The sequence below is a fragment of the Rhipicephalus microplus genome, chromosome 2 (assembly GCF_043290135.1).
Source record: "Rhipicephalus microplus isolate Deutch F79 chromosome 2, USDA_Rmic, whole genome shotgun sequence".
Lineage (NCBI taxonomy): Eukaryota > Metazoa > Arthropoda > Arachnida > Ixodida > Ixodidae > Rhipicephalus > Rhipicephalus microplus.
Window position 1 is genome coordinate 164009102 of NC_134701.1, and position 14385 is coordinate 164023486.

At 43.9% G+C, this 14385-nt stretch overlaps 1 protein-coding gene across 4 annotated transcripts in view; it reads left to right on the forward strand.

Moving 5' to 3' along the window:
- Positions 1–14108, forward strand: part of capt (adenylyl cyclase-associated protein 1) — a 44417-nt gene extending 30309 nt beyond the window's left edge. For all 4 annotated transcript variants that reach the window (XM_037421809.2, XM_075887045.1, XM_037421810.2 and 1 more), the window contains exons 5-12: positions 1417–1506; positions 1618–1703; positions 3753–3858; positions 4809–4983; positions 7843–8021; positions 10742–10865; positions 11585–11811; positions 12893–14108. In XM_037421809.2, the coding sequence (XP_037277706.2) occupies positions 1417–1506; positions 1618–1703; positions 3753–3858; positions 4809–4983; positions 7843–8021; positions 10742–10865; positions 11585–11811; positions 12893–12973 (1068 nt within the window). In that variant the 3' untranslated portion in view covers positions 12974–14108. The remainder of the gene's footprint in view (positions 1–1416; positions 1507–1617; positions 1704–3752; positions 3859–4808; positions 4984–7842; positions 8022–10741; positions 10866–11584; positions 11812–12892) is intronic.
- Positions 14109–14385: the final 277 nt, after the last annotated feature.

Here is a 14385-nt window from a genome sequence, read left to right on the forward strand (position 1 = left end):
CACACTCATGTGCTTAAATTTTAGTGCCCTTCAAAACAACCCAGCTGGTTGTGACAAACAAAGAAGGGGACCCAGGACCGATCGTCTGGCTACATCGAAGGTGAACGGAACAACTGAGCGAGCCAGTGCCTCTGGCTAGTGCTCGTGCCCGCTGCCCCTTCTTCCTCCTTTATTTGCAACACACTCCCGTGACCGGCAAACTCGCGGGAATGTTCGGGTGCACAGTGGGGGAAGTTTAGGTGCACATTGGTGAGCAAGACGCGAATGAAAGAAAGGGGGGGGGGGGGGTTAGACAGCGACGATGGAGAGCTCTGAGGAGGGGGTGAAGCTTGGGGAGGCGGTGGCTTGTCCTGCGGGGAAGTCGTCCAATTTCGCTATGATGTCCAGAATACTTTGTGCTCACGTTGTTAGCCATCTTGAGGTCATAGTAGGGGCTTTTGCGCTTCTTGCGTCGCTTGAGGAGTTTGATTTTGGCCTGCTTTCGTAAACTCGCGAGGTTTCCTGTCAATTTGCGTGCTCCTTGATCGGAGGGTAAGTGTGACTGACGGGTTGGCAAGTCTCGCTGCGGAGCCTCCGGCTTGTAGATGATAATGGTTCCTGGAGACCGGTTTCCTCCTGTATCTCTACTTGTATTTCATGAAGCTCAGGAGGTCTTTCACTTGTGACCGGGCTTCCTTCTGCCGTTGGTGATATTTGAATACATTGGGTGTAGGGCAGTTTTTTTACGAGCCGTATATTTACAGGGTATGTAGGGCTTGCTAAGAGGTCTGATGTGCAAGTAGATTTTTAGTGTGTGGTTTCATTAGTGGCCAAATAAACATAACAATATTAGCATTTGCTGTCTACGTAGAGACATTACGGGAAGCAGTCTCCACTGACTTAGCATTTTCTGTCTACCTAGAGACATTGCGGGAAACAGTGTCCCCACTACCTTCGGGGGAACCACTGATTAAAATTACATCTTGACAGAAGATAGGGGTCCATGTTGTGAGTGACGGGTATAAAAAGATAAAAGTGTGTTGTGCGATTCTGCTAGTTTGCATAAATCTGCTTTTTCTTCTTTTATACTGCTGTCCTCTATAGTGGATCAGTGGATGCAGTGCTTGGCTACTGGCCCAAAGGTTGCGGGTTTGATTGCAGCCGCGGCGGTTGCATTTTGACAGAAGCAAAATGGTAGACCTAATGTACTGTGCAATGTCAGTAGATGTTGGAGAACGCCAGATGGCCAAAGTTTCAAGATCACTTTACTATAGTGTCTCTTAAAATCATATCGGAGTTTTGGGGCCTAAAACTCCAAATATTGTGATTCCCAAATATTGTGATTCCTGGGCTTTGGCTTGAATTGATTGCATGGCAGCACACTTCACCACCTTCTGTGTAGTCTGCATAACCTTTGTTTTGGAATCTGTATTGCAGGATTTCAGGGAGAAGAACCGCACCAGCAAGCTCTTTAACCACTTGTCGGCGATCAGCGAATCCATCGCAGCTCTAGGATGGGTGACAGTTGTGAGTAGCCTCTCGTCTTTCGTGAGACTCCCGGTGGGAAAGTGTCAGTTCAGAAGCATTTGCTTACATTGTCTGACGAGCTTCCTTTGCGTGTTTTGTTTCTGTGAACAGGCACCTGCCCCAGCTCCATTCATCAAGGAGATGAGCGATGCCTGCCAGTTTTACACCAACAGGGTTCTAGTGGACTACAAGGAGAAGTAAGTTTAACGTAGTATATTGTGGAATGTGTAGGGTTATTCTTTACATGAAAACAGAGGCGGAGGCTGTTCGTGTTCAGAGGTTCAATCAATCAATCAATGAATCTCAATTTTATTGACAAAACATAAGCAGTTATTACAAACTAGCTGGACTGTTAGCCTACATTTGCTAGTGGTCGGTCCGTATAAGAGTACATAACAGATTAATAGAGCATATATATTTACACACATAGATACGCGCACATATGTACTTATCTGTGAATATATATACATGCATATTCACATACACATATAAAAAAACAAATGAAAAGCAGACAATATATAATAAGTCAAGTACAAAATTGCATCTTCACAACTTATATAACATTAAAAGGTTCAGTACACCACCGAACGTGATAAGAAACCAGAAAAAGAAACTGTTCACAACCATTAATCTTGCAAACAAAATATTTTTGCACTGAGCTTAAAGTGTTGTGCTTCTTAATAACTTCTAAGGGTATTTTTTTTCCAAATTTTCATTCCATGAAGTTTCAATAAACGTTTCCCATATAACTTATAATTAGTAGGTAAGTTAAAATTGCCGTTGGATGCGTGTCTAGTGTTTCGCGATGGTATGTTGAATAAACTGGAGTAGAAGGGAAAGCTAGTGCCTATGATTTGGTAAACGGAAAGGGCAACCTTATAGTAATTACAAAGTGCTGAAACTGATAGAATTCAGGCTGTAATTCTTATAAAAAGAGAGAGAGACGCAACTTTATTAAAAAAAGAAGTCCGCCGAGTTGCTCAGAGATCTGGGCAGATAACCCCGCCTAATAGCCTGAATTCTTTTTTCGCTTCATGGAGAGAGAAACCACTTTCATGGAAAATGTGCAAATTCAGGTTAAAGATTCTTGTACACGAAATAAGTGTCCATAATTACTCTTGCATCATTTGCTGCTTGGAATTAGACTGATAGACTTGTTTAAAGAACAGGGAAGTGGCAATCTAGCACAAAACATTTCCTTCATGTTTGAATGTATTTGCACTGAACAAACTTGGCCATTGCTGGCAAAGCATATGGCATGTTATGGCTAAAACAGTCGGTACTGCAGTCGAAACTACAGAGAACTTTGAAGTTACACAATTGAATGATGCATCTGTCTGGTAGTTTTCCTTACACAGAAAAAAAAAACATGCAAAGAGTTGTTGTTTGAGCCTGCAGAGATTGTTGCACAATGCTTATTTGCTGGATGATTTAAAATGGTGTTTTGAATTGTCATGATCTTTTTGATTTATTGCTCACATTGAGTATGTGAAAAATTGTGATAAAATGACCTAGAAGAGTTTAGAGATTACATTTTTTTTTGTTTATACCTTAATAAGGTCTCTAGGTCATGCATATTGCATCGTCTGCATTGACAAACATACGTTGAAAAGGTCTAGTGCTTTCTTTTTCTGTTCCAACAGACTCGGTGCCAGAAAACATTATTCTGCTGAGCACTTTTTCGTAGCCTTCACAATCGACCTTCTTGCGTTATTGTTAGAACATAGCATGCGATGAGTGAAGATGGAAAATGGTGCTTGTGATGATGACCATTGTTAATTATCCGGAAGAGCATGTCACTCTTGTTTCTTGTACGGTGGCTGTGTGACACTTTTTTAACCTGTATTTGGGAAACATTAACAATCTAGTTAACACGTGTGAACATTCGAGCCAAAATAACTTTTGGGGGTTGCATGCCCCCCTCTTTCCCCTGTATTTTCCAGCAAACTCATAGCAATGGCAGGAGAAAGAAAGCAAGTGTGGGGCTCATGCAATAACTACAGTTATGCTTGATTCTGTCATGCTGCAGTTATCGTTGCCATCAGCCCAATCGCCCACTTTATTTTATTTGCACCATTTTATTGATCTACTCCACCTCGCCACAGTTTCTTCGATTGCTGCCTTGAAGCTGGAATAAAAGCTCCGTTCTGCCTAAAGATACATCTTGAGTTTGGTAGTGTATTGAACTGATTCGCAACTGGTGAATACCCGAAACCAACAGCGCTGGATTGCTTGCCCATTTGCAGGGACAAGACGCACGTGGACTGGGCCCGCTCGTGGCTCACCGTGCTCTCGGAACTTCAGGCCTTTGTGAAGGAGCACCACCTGACTGGTCTTGTGTGGAATCCAAAGGTAATAGTGATCAAATCTCTATGCACTACTCTATTTGTGTAATTGTACAGTTCAGAGACAACACCCACCACGATAGCTTAGTAATAGTGATCGAATTTTTATGCACTACTCTATTTGTGTAATTGTACATTTCAGAGACAACACCAGCTGTGATAGCTAATATTGGTACTCTAGAGGGAACTTTGGCGATCCTGTTATGGCATTACGTTTATAAAGAACCATCAGTGTAATTAATAATTGCACTGGTTCAAGGAATTCCAAAAGGCCCGTCAATGAAAATCATGCAAATGGTTAGTGGATCTCTCTTGTGATGCTTAAGCATTGCATTCGATTCGACATAAAACAGGAATGAGAAGACATTAGACACAAGCGTAGCTTGCTCTGGTGATTAAGTTTGACATTGGTAGGGGTTACTTTCTCAGGGTCTCCACAGTAAAGTTGCCACTTGAGATGTTCTGGACATTGGTGAATTCTGTCACATTGGTGACTATGTTGTCTCATCAGCTCTCACTGGACAGGAGAATCGGCACAGCCTGAATCACTTAAAATGCCACCATCGCAGAATTCAACCATACGGCAGAATTGCACAATGGTCTCAAGTCTGTCCTGTGTATTCATTCGGCTTCACTCTACTTATGCCTTCACCATGCCATTGGGTTTTAAGATTTCTTACTTATGAAGCATACCTTATACTGTCCTTGTGAGTTAAAAGCTTGTTCTTCAAAGATGGAAATGGTGTGTCAATTTCAAGCAACTAAGTATGATCTTTATTTGAAGTTAAACAGTGCAAAAGACAAAGGACCAGGAAAATAAGCTCGCAGACACCATCACTTTTGTCTGTGTCCTTCTTTCACATGCCCTGTGTCTTTTGCACTGTTTTTATTTAAGGTGTGTCAATCAACTCTCTCAGGCATTCATTTTAGCATGATCTGTTGTACGGTCTACCACAGGGTGGCGATGCCATGGCACTGGCTGGCAGTGGTGCAGCACCAGGAGGTGGGGCTGGAGGTCCTCCTCCACCACCGCCCCCACCGCCAGCCGATTTTATGAACAACCAAATTCCCGCCGAGGACCCCCGAGCTGCCCTCTTCAGGGACCTCAACAAGGGAGAGGACATCAGCAAAGGTACGTGGGATAATGGCCACATGCTTGCTGCAATTGCAGTATCCTGTAGCTGCAAAGGCATCTCTCTATGTCGCATCGTAAAAGCGGATGAGTCATGGTACAGTGAAACCACGAAAAGGAAGAAACAGCCCAATTGGGTAAAATAGAGAATAAAGGACAGACCTAGAACTTGTTTTATAGGCAGATGGCGCATTATATATGGCCTCAAAGAAACTTCAGACAGTATTGGCGAAATGCGCATCGCCACACATTATGAAAGGAGATGACCGCATCATCATAGTCGCAGAACACATGCTATTCTTCTGTGTTCTGCTCATCCAAGCCAATGAAATCCATTTCATGTGAAAAGGATCACACAATGGTGGTGTGCCAGGGTTGCCACAGGTGTCTACTTTTCGCCAATTTGGCGAATTGGGAAGCCCCGTGGCAACCTAAAGGTATGAACTGCGACATGGCGAACTTTTGGCAATTTTCGGCTTGGGTCTCGACTGAGTTATGCATTCTATACTCAGTGTCGTCAAAGCGAATGGGTGAAAAGATTTTTAAAATTTTTGATGGTTTGACTTACCCGTAGAAGCTGCACTTGCCATGCTATTTAGTACTACTGCCGTGTTTCTTGAGGGTATGCATTCGTTATGGCAAAACCGTGTAAACAATGGTGCGAAGAATATGCAGGACACAACGCTGACTAGCTACTGATTTCTTAATTGCAAAGGCAGAAAATATATAAAAAGGTGAACAAAAATATTGCTTTTGCAGTACTTTGCAGAGTATTCTTTCCCTTTGCAGAAAAAGAATTCAGCTGATAGGCAGCGTTGCGCCCTGTATAATCTTTGTCTCATCATTTGCACTGCTTCGTCACAATGTACATGAACTAACCAGCTCACCTGAAAAATACCCCTGTGTATATACTCCATTCACCTAGATCCTGAAAGCACTGACACTGTGGTGCGTCTGCCAGCAACCTCCCAGAAATGTAGGTCAGCAGACCGGTTCGCAGGGCGCAAGGCGGTGGTGTTAGTATTACTAAGTTTTTTTGGTGCCTCAAGAACTTTAAAAGCTTCTTTAATGTTTCATTTCTGAAGTGGCTAGGTGATGGCTAAGCTGCCTGTTCTGACAACACCTCCAACTGTCCTGAATAGCTTTTCAGCTTCTTCACTTCTGCTGTACCCCCTAATTTGGTATCTAAATTTCAGGCCAGCCAAGAAGTCGGCCTTTTTGGGTTAACCTACAAAAATGGCCCTGAGGCGAATGTGTAGCGTAAGCATGACCGCATGGAAGCTGTAGCGCGGGCATTGTGATAGTTGCGAAGTACTTTAGAATTTATTTTTGTTGTTCTATAATTAAGTTGTTCGATTATCGGACATACTATACAACTGCAGTGAAATTCTCCAAGTTTGCAGGAAGGCTACACACGCCATCACTTTCTTCTAAAAGTGACTGCTTTGCCCTGCATTCACTTCAATTAAAACCATCACAAACTTTCGTTATGAGGTGCTAGCATTCAGGGACGCTGCTGGTGCATTCATGCCCTTTCTGAGTGCTCTCATGGTGAAGCGGGTGATGCGACTGGCATCCATAGGGGTTATAAATGGTACTGTACTCCCTGGGTCATACATATTTAGCAATCTTTATTACTAGGCCTGCCACGCATATGTAGAGTGATGACATTTTTGGCGAACTTTGAAGAAAAATGGCAACATTTGGCCACTTTTCGCTCGCCGTTTGGCAAAGTTCACTTGACAATCAGTAGCAACCCTGAGGTGTGCTAATATATGTGCTGCCAGGCCTCGCTTTGAACTTGGCTTCAATAATGTTTCTCACACAAGTTGTGGTCTGTGCTCTTTCAGAACTCCACAACAATAAAAATTCGATGTAGATTCATAATTGTGACAATGCCGACACATACCAACTTATCGAATCCTCAATATTAATGAAAAGAGGTCACTAGTTTTTGAAACACATTACCTTACTCGTACTTCTGTATAGGCTGCACCTCTGTCTCATGTTTTTCACTGTCTTGAGATTTTAATGGCAGATCGTTGAACAGGAAATGTGACTAGAGCCACCATTTCAACAGTAGACTAGTCCTCATCGGGCAGCAACTGCTTTCTAAAGCATGTTTATGTGTGTACCTTGGTCACTGCCTCAACCTTGATTGTGAAGGAGAAAGTCATTGTAAGCATAAATTGTGCCATGATAAAACTTCCGTTTCCTGACCAATGATGTTTCTGCGATGTGCAGGCGTGTAATTGCAGGCTATCAACGTCTGCATTTGAAGAAAAATGCAACTGCGATTCGGTGTGTGATTACCCTCACTAAGCCTTGTCCCCTCAAGAAGGCTCAGCTTGGTCACCTTAATGCTCTAAGAGCTGTCGCTGTTGTCACATGGTTGTTACGTTAACAAAGGCAGCAGTTGGCATGTTAAAGATAAAGCTTTACATGAATGAACTTGTCCACGGGAAACGAAACATCCATAGAGCTACAAGAATTGCAATACACTCTCTACACTGACAGAGGTAAACACAGCGTTGGCCGTTGATAATCTGCTAGCTGTAAAGCATGTCTGCTTTTATGCATGTACAAAAAGAAAAATTTCAGCATTATCGCTGGTAGTCACGTTAGCTGTCAAATTAACTGGACTATTTGCGTCTTGCGCAACAGAATGATCTTAAACAATCGTGAAGCTTCGCCAACATTGTAGCGCAGTCTGTGCCGAGCATTCCCAAGTGTTGTGGGTGACATCGAAACACGTGTGGCATTATAACTGGTGTTAAAGAACTGTAAAGCTTGTAGTCTTTTTGTATTCGTTTCAGTATGGCATGAAGTGCATAGCATAGGTGTTCTTTTTTATCGTAGGGCTGAAGAAAGTGAGCAGTGACCAGATGACCCACAAGAACCCCGCATTGCGCTCACAGGCACCCGTGGCACCAAAATCTGCTGCGCCGACGCAGCCAGCCTCGCGATTTGGCTCTAAGCCTTCCCAGGAGATCACCAAGCCTCCCAAGCTGGAACTAGAAGGAAAGAAGTGGTGTGTTGTGAGTATCGCGCTAACTCCATCTTCAGTTACTATACCATATATACTCTCATAATGATCGCACTTTTTTTTTTCAAAAAAATTGACGTCAACTATGGGGTGCGATCATTACGTGGGGTTAATTTTTCATGAAGAAATATTCTAAGCACCAAAAACGCAAAGAAGTCGCTAATCAGAATTCTTAAGATAGCTATCATGACCATAACAAAAAAGAAAAGTAGAGTAAGGCTTACCTTCGTAATAAAATGCACGCATTACGCAGGAGCAACATGTATGGCACACTGCCCTTTTATTTTTCAACTCTGAGCCCCTAACGTTCATTCATTGTCCGACGCGTCACTGGCGTCAGTGTCGTCGCCGCAACATTCCCTGTCGGAATTGGCATTGTCTTCACTGTTCCACAGACGGTCATCTTCCGTTCCATCGAGCGCGTTGGAAATACCCGTCTGCTTGAAACTTCTGCCGATTACCTTGTCCGAAATGGTATTCTACGCTTCGATGATCCATGAGCACAGGACTTCCACGGACGGTCTCCTGATTTTGCCACTTGGCGTGAAATCGTGGTCGCCCACCGCCATCCACTCTGTGTAATGCCTCCGGACGTTGTCCTTGAACGGTTTGTTCAGTGACACGTCCAGAGGCTTTAGCAGAGAGGTTAGACCCACAGGGATCACTGCGATTTCTGTGCGCCGCTCCTTCAGCTCGGTAAGGACACTGTCGACGAGATGGCCTCCAAAGATGTCCAACACGAAAAGTGAAGGATGCAGAAGCGCTCCTGCTCTTCACCGCCAAACCGTTTTAATCCAATCGACCATGAGGTCTGCTGTCATCCACCCTTTTGCTTGAGCGTGGATGTGGATGCCACGGGGAAAGTTGCCCTTCGGAATCGTCTTGCGCTTCAGAATCACATACGGTCACAGCTTCCACCCGTCTGCCATTACAGCGAGTATCACGGTGCATCGCTGCTTTTCCGCACCACAAGTTTTCACGCGGACACTTTCAGCACCTTTCTCGTTCACAGTTGTGTTTCGAGGCATGTTAAACATCAAAGGCATTTGGTCAGCATTGTGTATCTGTGGTAGCAGGAAGCCATTCTTCTGCCGTGTTTGCGTGAAAAACCTGTGACAAATCCATCACCTTGTCTTCGTACGAAGATGGAAGTCCTGGCACAATGACGTCCGCTGCCTCAGCGACAGTGCATTCCGCCGCATGAAGCGTGTCGTCTGACGTCCGCTGCCTCAGCGACAGTGCATTCCGCCGCATGAAGCGTGTCGTCTAGCCGGAACTGGCGCGGAAGTCCTTACTGGCTCTTCCCGGCCTTCGGGAAACTGTGCGCGCCTGAGTCCGTACCATGCCTAACGACACGGCACAACCGTCTTTGCGCATGTTCCTCACGTATTCGAGGACAGCCTTTTCAACGTCGGGGAACTTGCCAGTTTTGGGTCCGCGGAAAGCCCGGCGCGTGCTGTAAGTAGCCATTGGCTTCTCGCGCTGTTTCTTCTAATATCTGATACGAATTTCGTCGACGCCGAAATGTCTGCCGGCAGCACAGTTGCTGTGCTCTAGCATGTAATCAAACGCCTTCAGCTTGAACGCAGGGGTAAAGCTTGCATACTGTGCCATAGTGAAACGGCGAACAGACGATCACAAAACGCCGACGGGTCCCGGCAAGGACGCTGCTTTCTCGGGAATTATGGAAATGCGTCGGCAGCTTGTTGCTGCGGGTCGACAACAGGTCGACCAACAGGCAGCTGCTGTTCTAACAGTGCGGGATATATAAAAAAAAACATGGCAGCTCACGAAGCGAAGCGACCGCATTTCTTTTTCTTCTTTTCATCAGTCATGGAGGTTGTGAGTTCGTCACGCACATCAGAACAGTTTCTTTTGTATAAATAAGGAATGCTTTCATTTAAAGCAGTCAATTTACGGCATTAGCGTAGTGATGCCTGCTTTCAGATGACAGAAAGTAAGATGGGCGCGTTCAGCTGCCACAGACGTAAACAGATGGCAAGCATTCAGTGAAAACTGCGGCATTTGCTCTCACTGCAATCCTAAATGGCACGTTCACGCCAATTGTGGGCAAAAATTAAAAATATGTTTGGTGCGTGCAGTTCACTTGGCGAGTTTTGAAAAGTTAACACCACATTCGACAGATTGTAATTGTAAACACGATAGTCATCGACTAGACACGACCCACACGACATATCGATGCGGCAAGTTTGGAGTGTGATTATTACACGGGGGGGGGGGGGGGGGGGGGCAGAATTTAGATGTGCGATCATTATGCGAGTAAATACGGTATGCACCCCAAGAAATGTTTTGCTTCCAAGCCTCAACATGCTGTGGTGGGTAGGTCGATTCGAGTTGCCAATTGTTGAGTGCCCTTTTAATATAGAAATATTATGCATCATGGTTGGATTCAACTTCAGTCTCTCTGTATAACAGGCCCGGTCCAAATAAATCTGCGACATTGGTAAAGGCTCACGTTCCAGTGAAGCAAGCTGTAATGTTGTTTCATTGCTCTACAGCCTTATCTGAGATTGAGGGTGCTGCTTCACATCTTTGTTCGTGCCAAATCGCAGTAGGAAAGTCGTACAACCGTGATTTTTTGGCAAATGCCGGTGTCACAACATTCAGAGGCAAATTCGTAACATTTGCTTGAACTGTATTCCATACGGCTTGAACTGACACTGTGTGTCTGCTTGTTGCCGCTGTTTACAGGAGTACCAAGTGAACAACCAGGGCATCGTGCTCGATCAGACCCAGATGAACCAGTCTGTGTGCGTGTATAAGTGTGTCAACTCTGTCATCCAGGTCAAAGGGAAGGTGAACTCCATTGTCATTGGTAAGACCACATTTGCTGTTTGCTTTGGGTATCTTAATTTTGTGACACCAATGGCTGCAAAGTTCAGCTACAATGCACTTGGAGGGCAGCGATTGCATTGAAAATGGTATCTCCCACTCAAAACACAGTTTATTTCTTAATTTGGCAAACTGTAATTGGCAGTTCACAATGTATAATTATGATGTTATTCAATTGCAGTGCATATGCTGTATTTCCTGCATGTTAATTGGATACAAAGCCGCAACAATGTTTGTGGGATTGCAACAGCATGCATTCAGAGGTACTAGCTTAATCACGAGATGGAGGCAATCTTGCACGTAGTATAATGACAACAGGCCTTTTGCACTCTTTGATCTACTAATCTAAGTCAAAGCTATTCTTTATAATGTGCTGCCTATGATTCTTTGCAATGTGTTATCAACGAGTCACTCAAGGATTATGGCATATCTAACATGTTAGACTGCCCATAAGGCATATGAGTTGTATGCACAATAATACTCTCCGGAAATGTTTAATTAAGCACCACAGTCTTATTTGACAATCGCTATCCTCACTTTAATTTATAGTAGTATTGTCCCTAAGCTTTGATATCACTTGCTCAAATGGCAGCACTGTGTGGCTACTGTTATGCATAATGTTAAAACACTGCTCAGTTGTTGCTTGTATACAAATTTACCACTTGGCCGATGGGTTCATTTCATGCGTATATTCGATTTCAGACTCTTGCAAGAAGACGGCCGTGGTGTTTGAGGACATTGTGTCGGTGGTGGAGTTCATCAATTGCCAGAGTGTCAAGGCGCAGTCGATGGGCCGGGTGCCCACCATCGCGGTGGACAAGACGGACGGCGCGCACATCTACCTGTCAGACAAGTCTCTGGACGTCGAGGTGGTCACCTCCAAGTCGTCCGAAGTGAACGTGTCTATACCCACGCCTAGTGGAGACTTCGTAAGTTTCACTGTTTTGTGGCACGACTGCCTGAAACAGCAGACTGCTGGGGCGTGAGTTGTGTGGCGAATAACACTCAATAAGATTCAATCAAGTTGGTTATCCCTACCAAAACTGATCAAACTCGAACCTGCGCCATTCCTTTTTGGTTTGCAAGTCTGCTCAAAAGCTTGAGAATAATTTGTTTGAAAAAGGGTTATCATTAGAATCAGACTGGGTGTGGCAGTGAAACCATGCAAGCTTCATTCAGTGCAATTAACAGCTATAAATCCTTAAATGAAGTGTTCAGTCTTATTGCTGTACTTTGATAACCAGCTATATTCGATATGTTTTCATTGTTCTGGTAGCTTTCTATTCAACTTCAAGCAAGTTTTGTTATAACAAAGCTCTAAATGTCTAGGTTGTGGTTGACGAAATGATGCATTGAACAATTTTTCATGCCCGTCGCCACTGTCAATGCCGCATTCACAAATGTCGCGTTACATGGCGACGCCACTTTTCACCGATCGTGGTCCCCCTTTTGTCTCTTGACATAGAGATTGCAATAGTGCTGCTATCGGTACTTGCCCTTTGGGCTCTCTATGGGACGGACGCATGTCGTTTGCCCGAAGGAAGAATGGCTGGAATTGATGGAGCGGCAACAGAAGAGTGAATGGGTGTGAAAACAGTGCAAAGCTGCTGCTGAAGAAAGTGCAGCCGCAGGCTTCCATCTTCACATTAGTAGATGGGCTCTGAATTAGTTCTGGTGCAGGTTTTTGCAACTAATACCATTGGCCAATAATATTCGCTTGGTATTGTGTGAAGTGCACTGGTTTACGAATTCTCAAATGAAAAGGATGTCTTGTAGTTGCTGATCTGCCTGGAGGTATAATAATAATAATAATAATAATAATAATAATAATAATAATAATAATAATAATAATAATAAACATGCTGCTCACCCATCAGTTTTCAATGGTCAATACCCATCTTTTATCTTTACCGAGTGTACCTTTAGCCATGCATATTTAAAAATGCATTCTAATAGGATATGACTTCTAGGCTGTTCTGGAAGTGTTAAATTGGTGGCGTACTTTGTCAGATGGAGATACCAGTTCCGGAGCAGTACAAGTCCACCTGGAACGGGAAGGCCTTGACGACGTGCGTCATCGAGAAGGCATAAGACTGCTCCAACAGAGGTGTCGCACGTCTTCCAACACCTCGTCTTCTCTGCGGCAGATAAGGAGCAAGCACCCGCTAATCGGTGCTTACGATAAAAAAAAAGTTCCAAAAAAAAAACACCCTTTTCTGCCACAGTACACGACAAAGTGTTTCTGCTGTCTGGGCCAGACAGCGTGCAGCATTACGAGCAAAGTTGCAATGGCCCAAGTTTTTCTCTCTATTTATACGCGCATGAAGTTGACCTCGTCAAGTGATGACCAGGCTGATCCGACTTACCCTCGACATTTTGCACTTTTACACTCGCCTTTCTCCTTAAATTTTTTTACCTAGTCTGTAGGGGTGTGCGAATATTTGAAATTTTAATTATGAATTCGATTTTTCCCGATATTTGACCATTACAAATGTCTGCGTGTTTTCAAATACTTGAACATTGCTTGCTCGAATATACGAAAGTATTCGAGTTGAGTATTCGAGTAGGTAATAACTTGTCCTACGAATTCCGCTGACTGTAAGAACACGCTGATATATCCATCAATAAAACATATGAAGTCGAAGCTTAGTTTCGGTGGAGCCCCAAATCGGGTCTTTGTAGAGCCTGGTATGACAGTTATGCTAGGGGCTCCGCACTCTAAATTATGCACGTCAGTTTTCTCTTGTACACTTGCTCACTACGGGACTTCACGACCACTGTAACACCAGTGGAAGCAGTGATATCAAAACGCATACGACACAGCACTGTTAGTGTGCTGCGCACTTTTAATAAGTAAAAATTCGTTTCAAGTTAGCCTTTTACAGTGTTGGAAGTGTTGTCGTGCATAGGGAGCACTTAATTTCTGTTGAACAGTTAATTTTGCTTTACGGTAGCTGTCACCTAGTGAAATGCAGTTAACAGTTCCGAGACCATTTAAGACATCTGTTAATGGCTCATTTGTATTCAATTCTTGCGAGAAAACTTCAATATTTGCATACTCCTACTAGTCAGAGATGGGCAAACGTGTAAGCAAAATCATCCTAGTAATCAAATGTGTGGACGGACGTGATTCTGAAGTGCTTTTTATTTTTTCAAGCAAGACGTGTGCGTGGAGATTGTTCGAGAATTGCAACCGATTGCTCAATAAAGACGTCTGGGATGGGAATCCAGTCTCTCATGTGCTTTTGTGGAAACGCAATCGGTGGCTTCATCATGCTGCACTCAGCTAGACATGTACAACAGTGCATAGGCAATACCAAAATGTGTGAGCAATACGCGTGTGTACTGGGAACCCATTAGCAAGTTACAGAACATGTTGCATGTTGAGATGGATGCATTGAGCAGTTTTCGGTGCCCCTTGCCGCTGTCAATGCTTCATTCACAAAAAGCATCGACGCGTTTCATGCAATGTGCACAAGTAAAAGACCTGTGCGCATACTTTT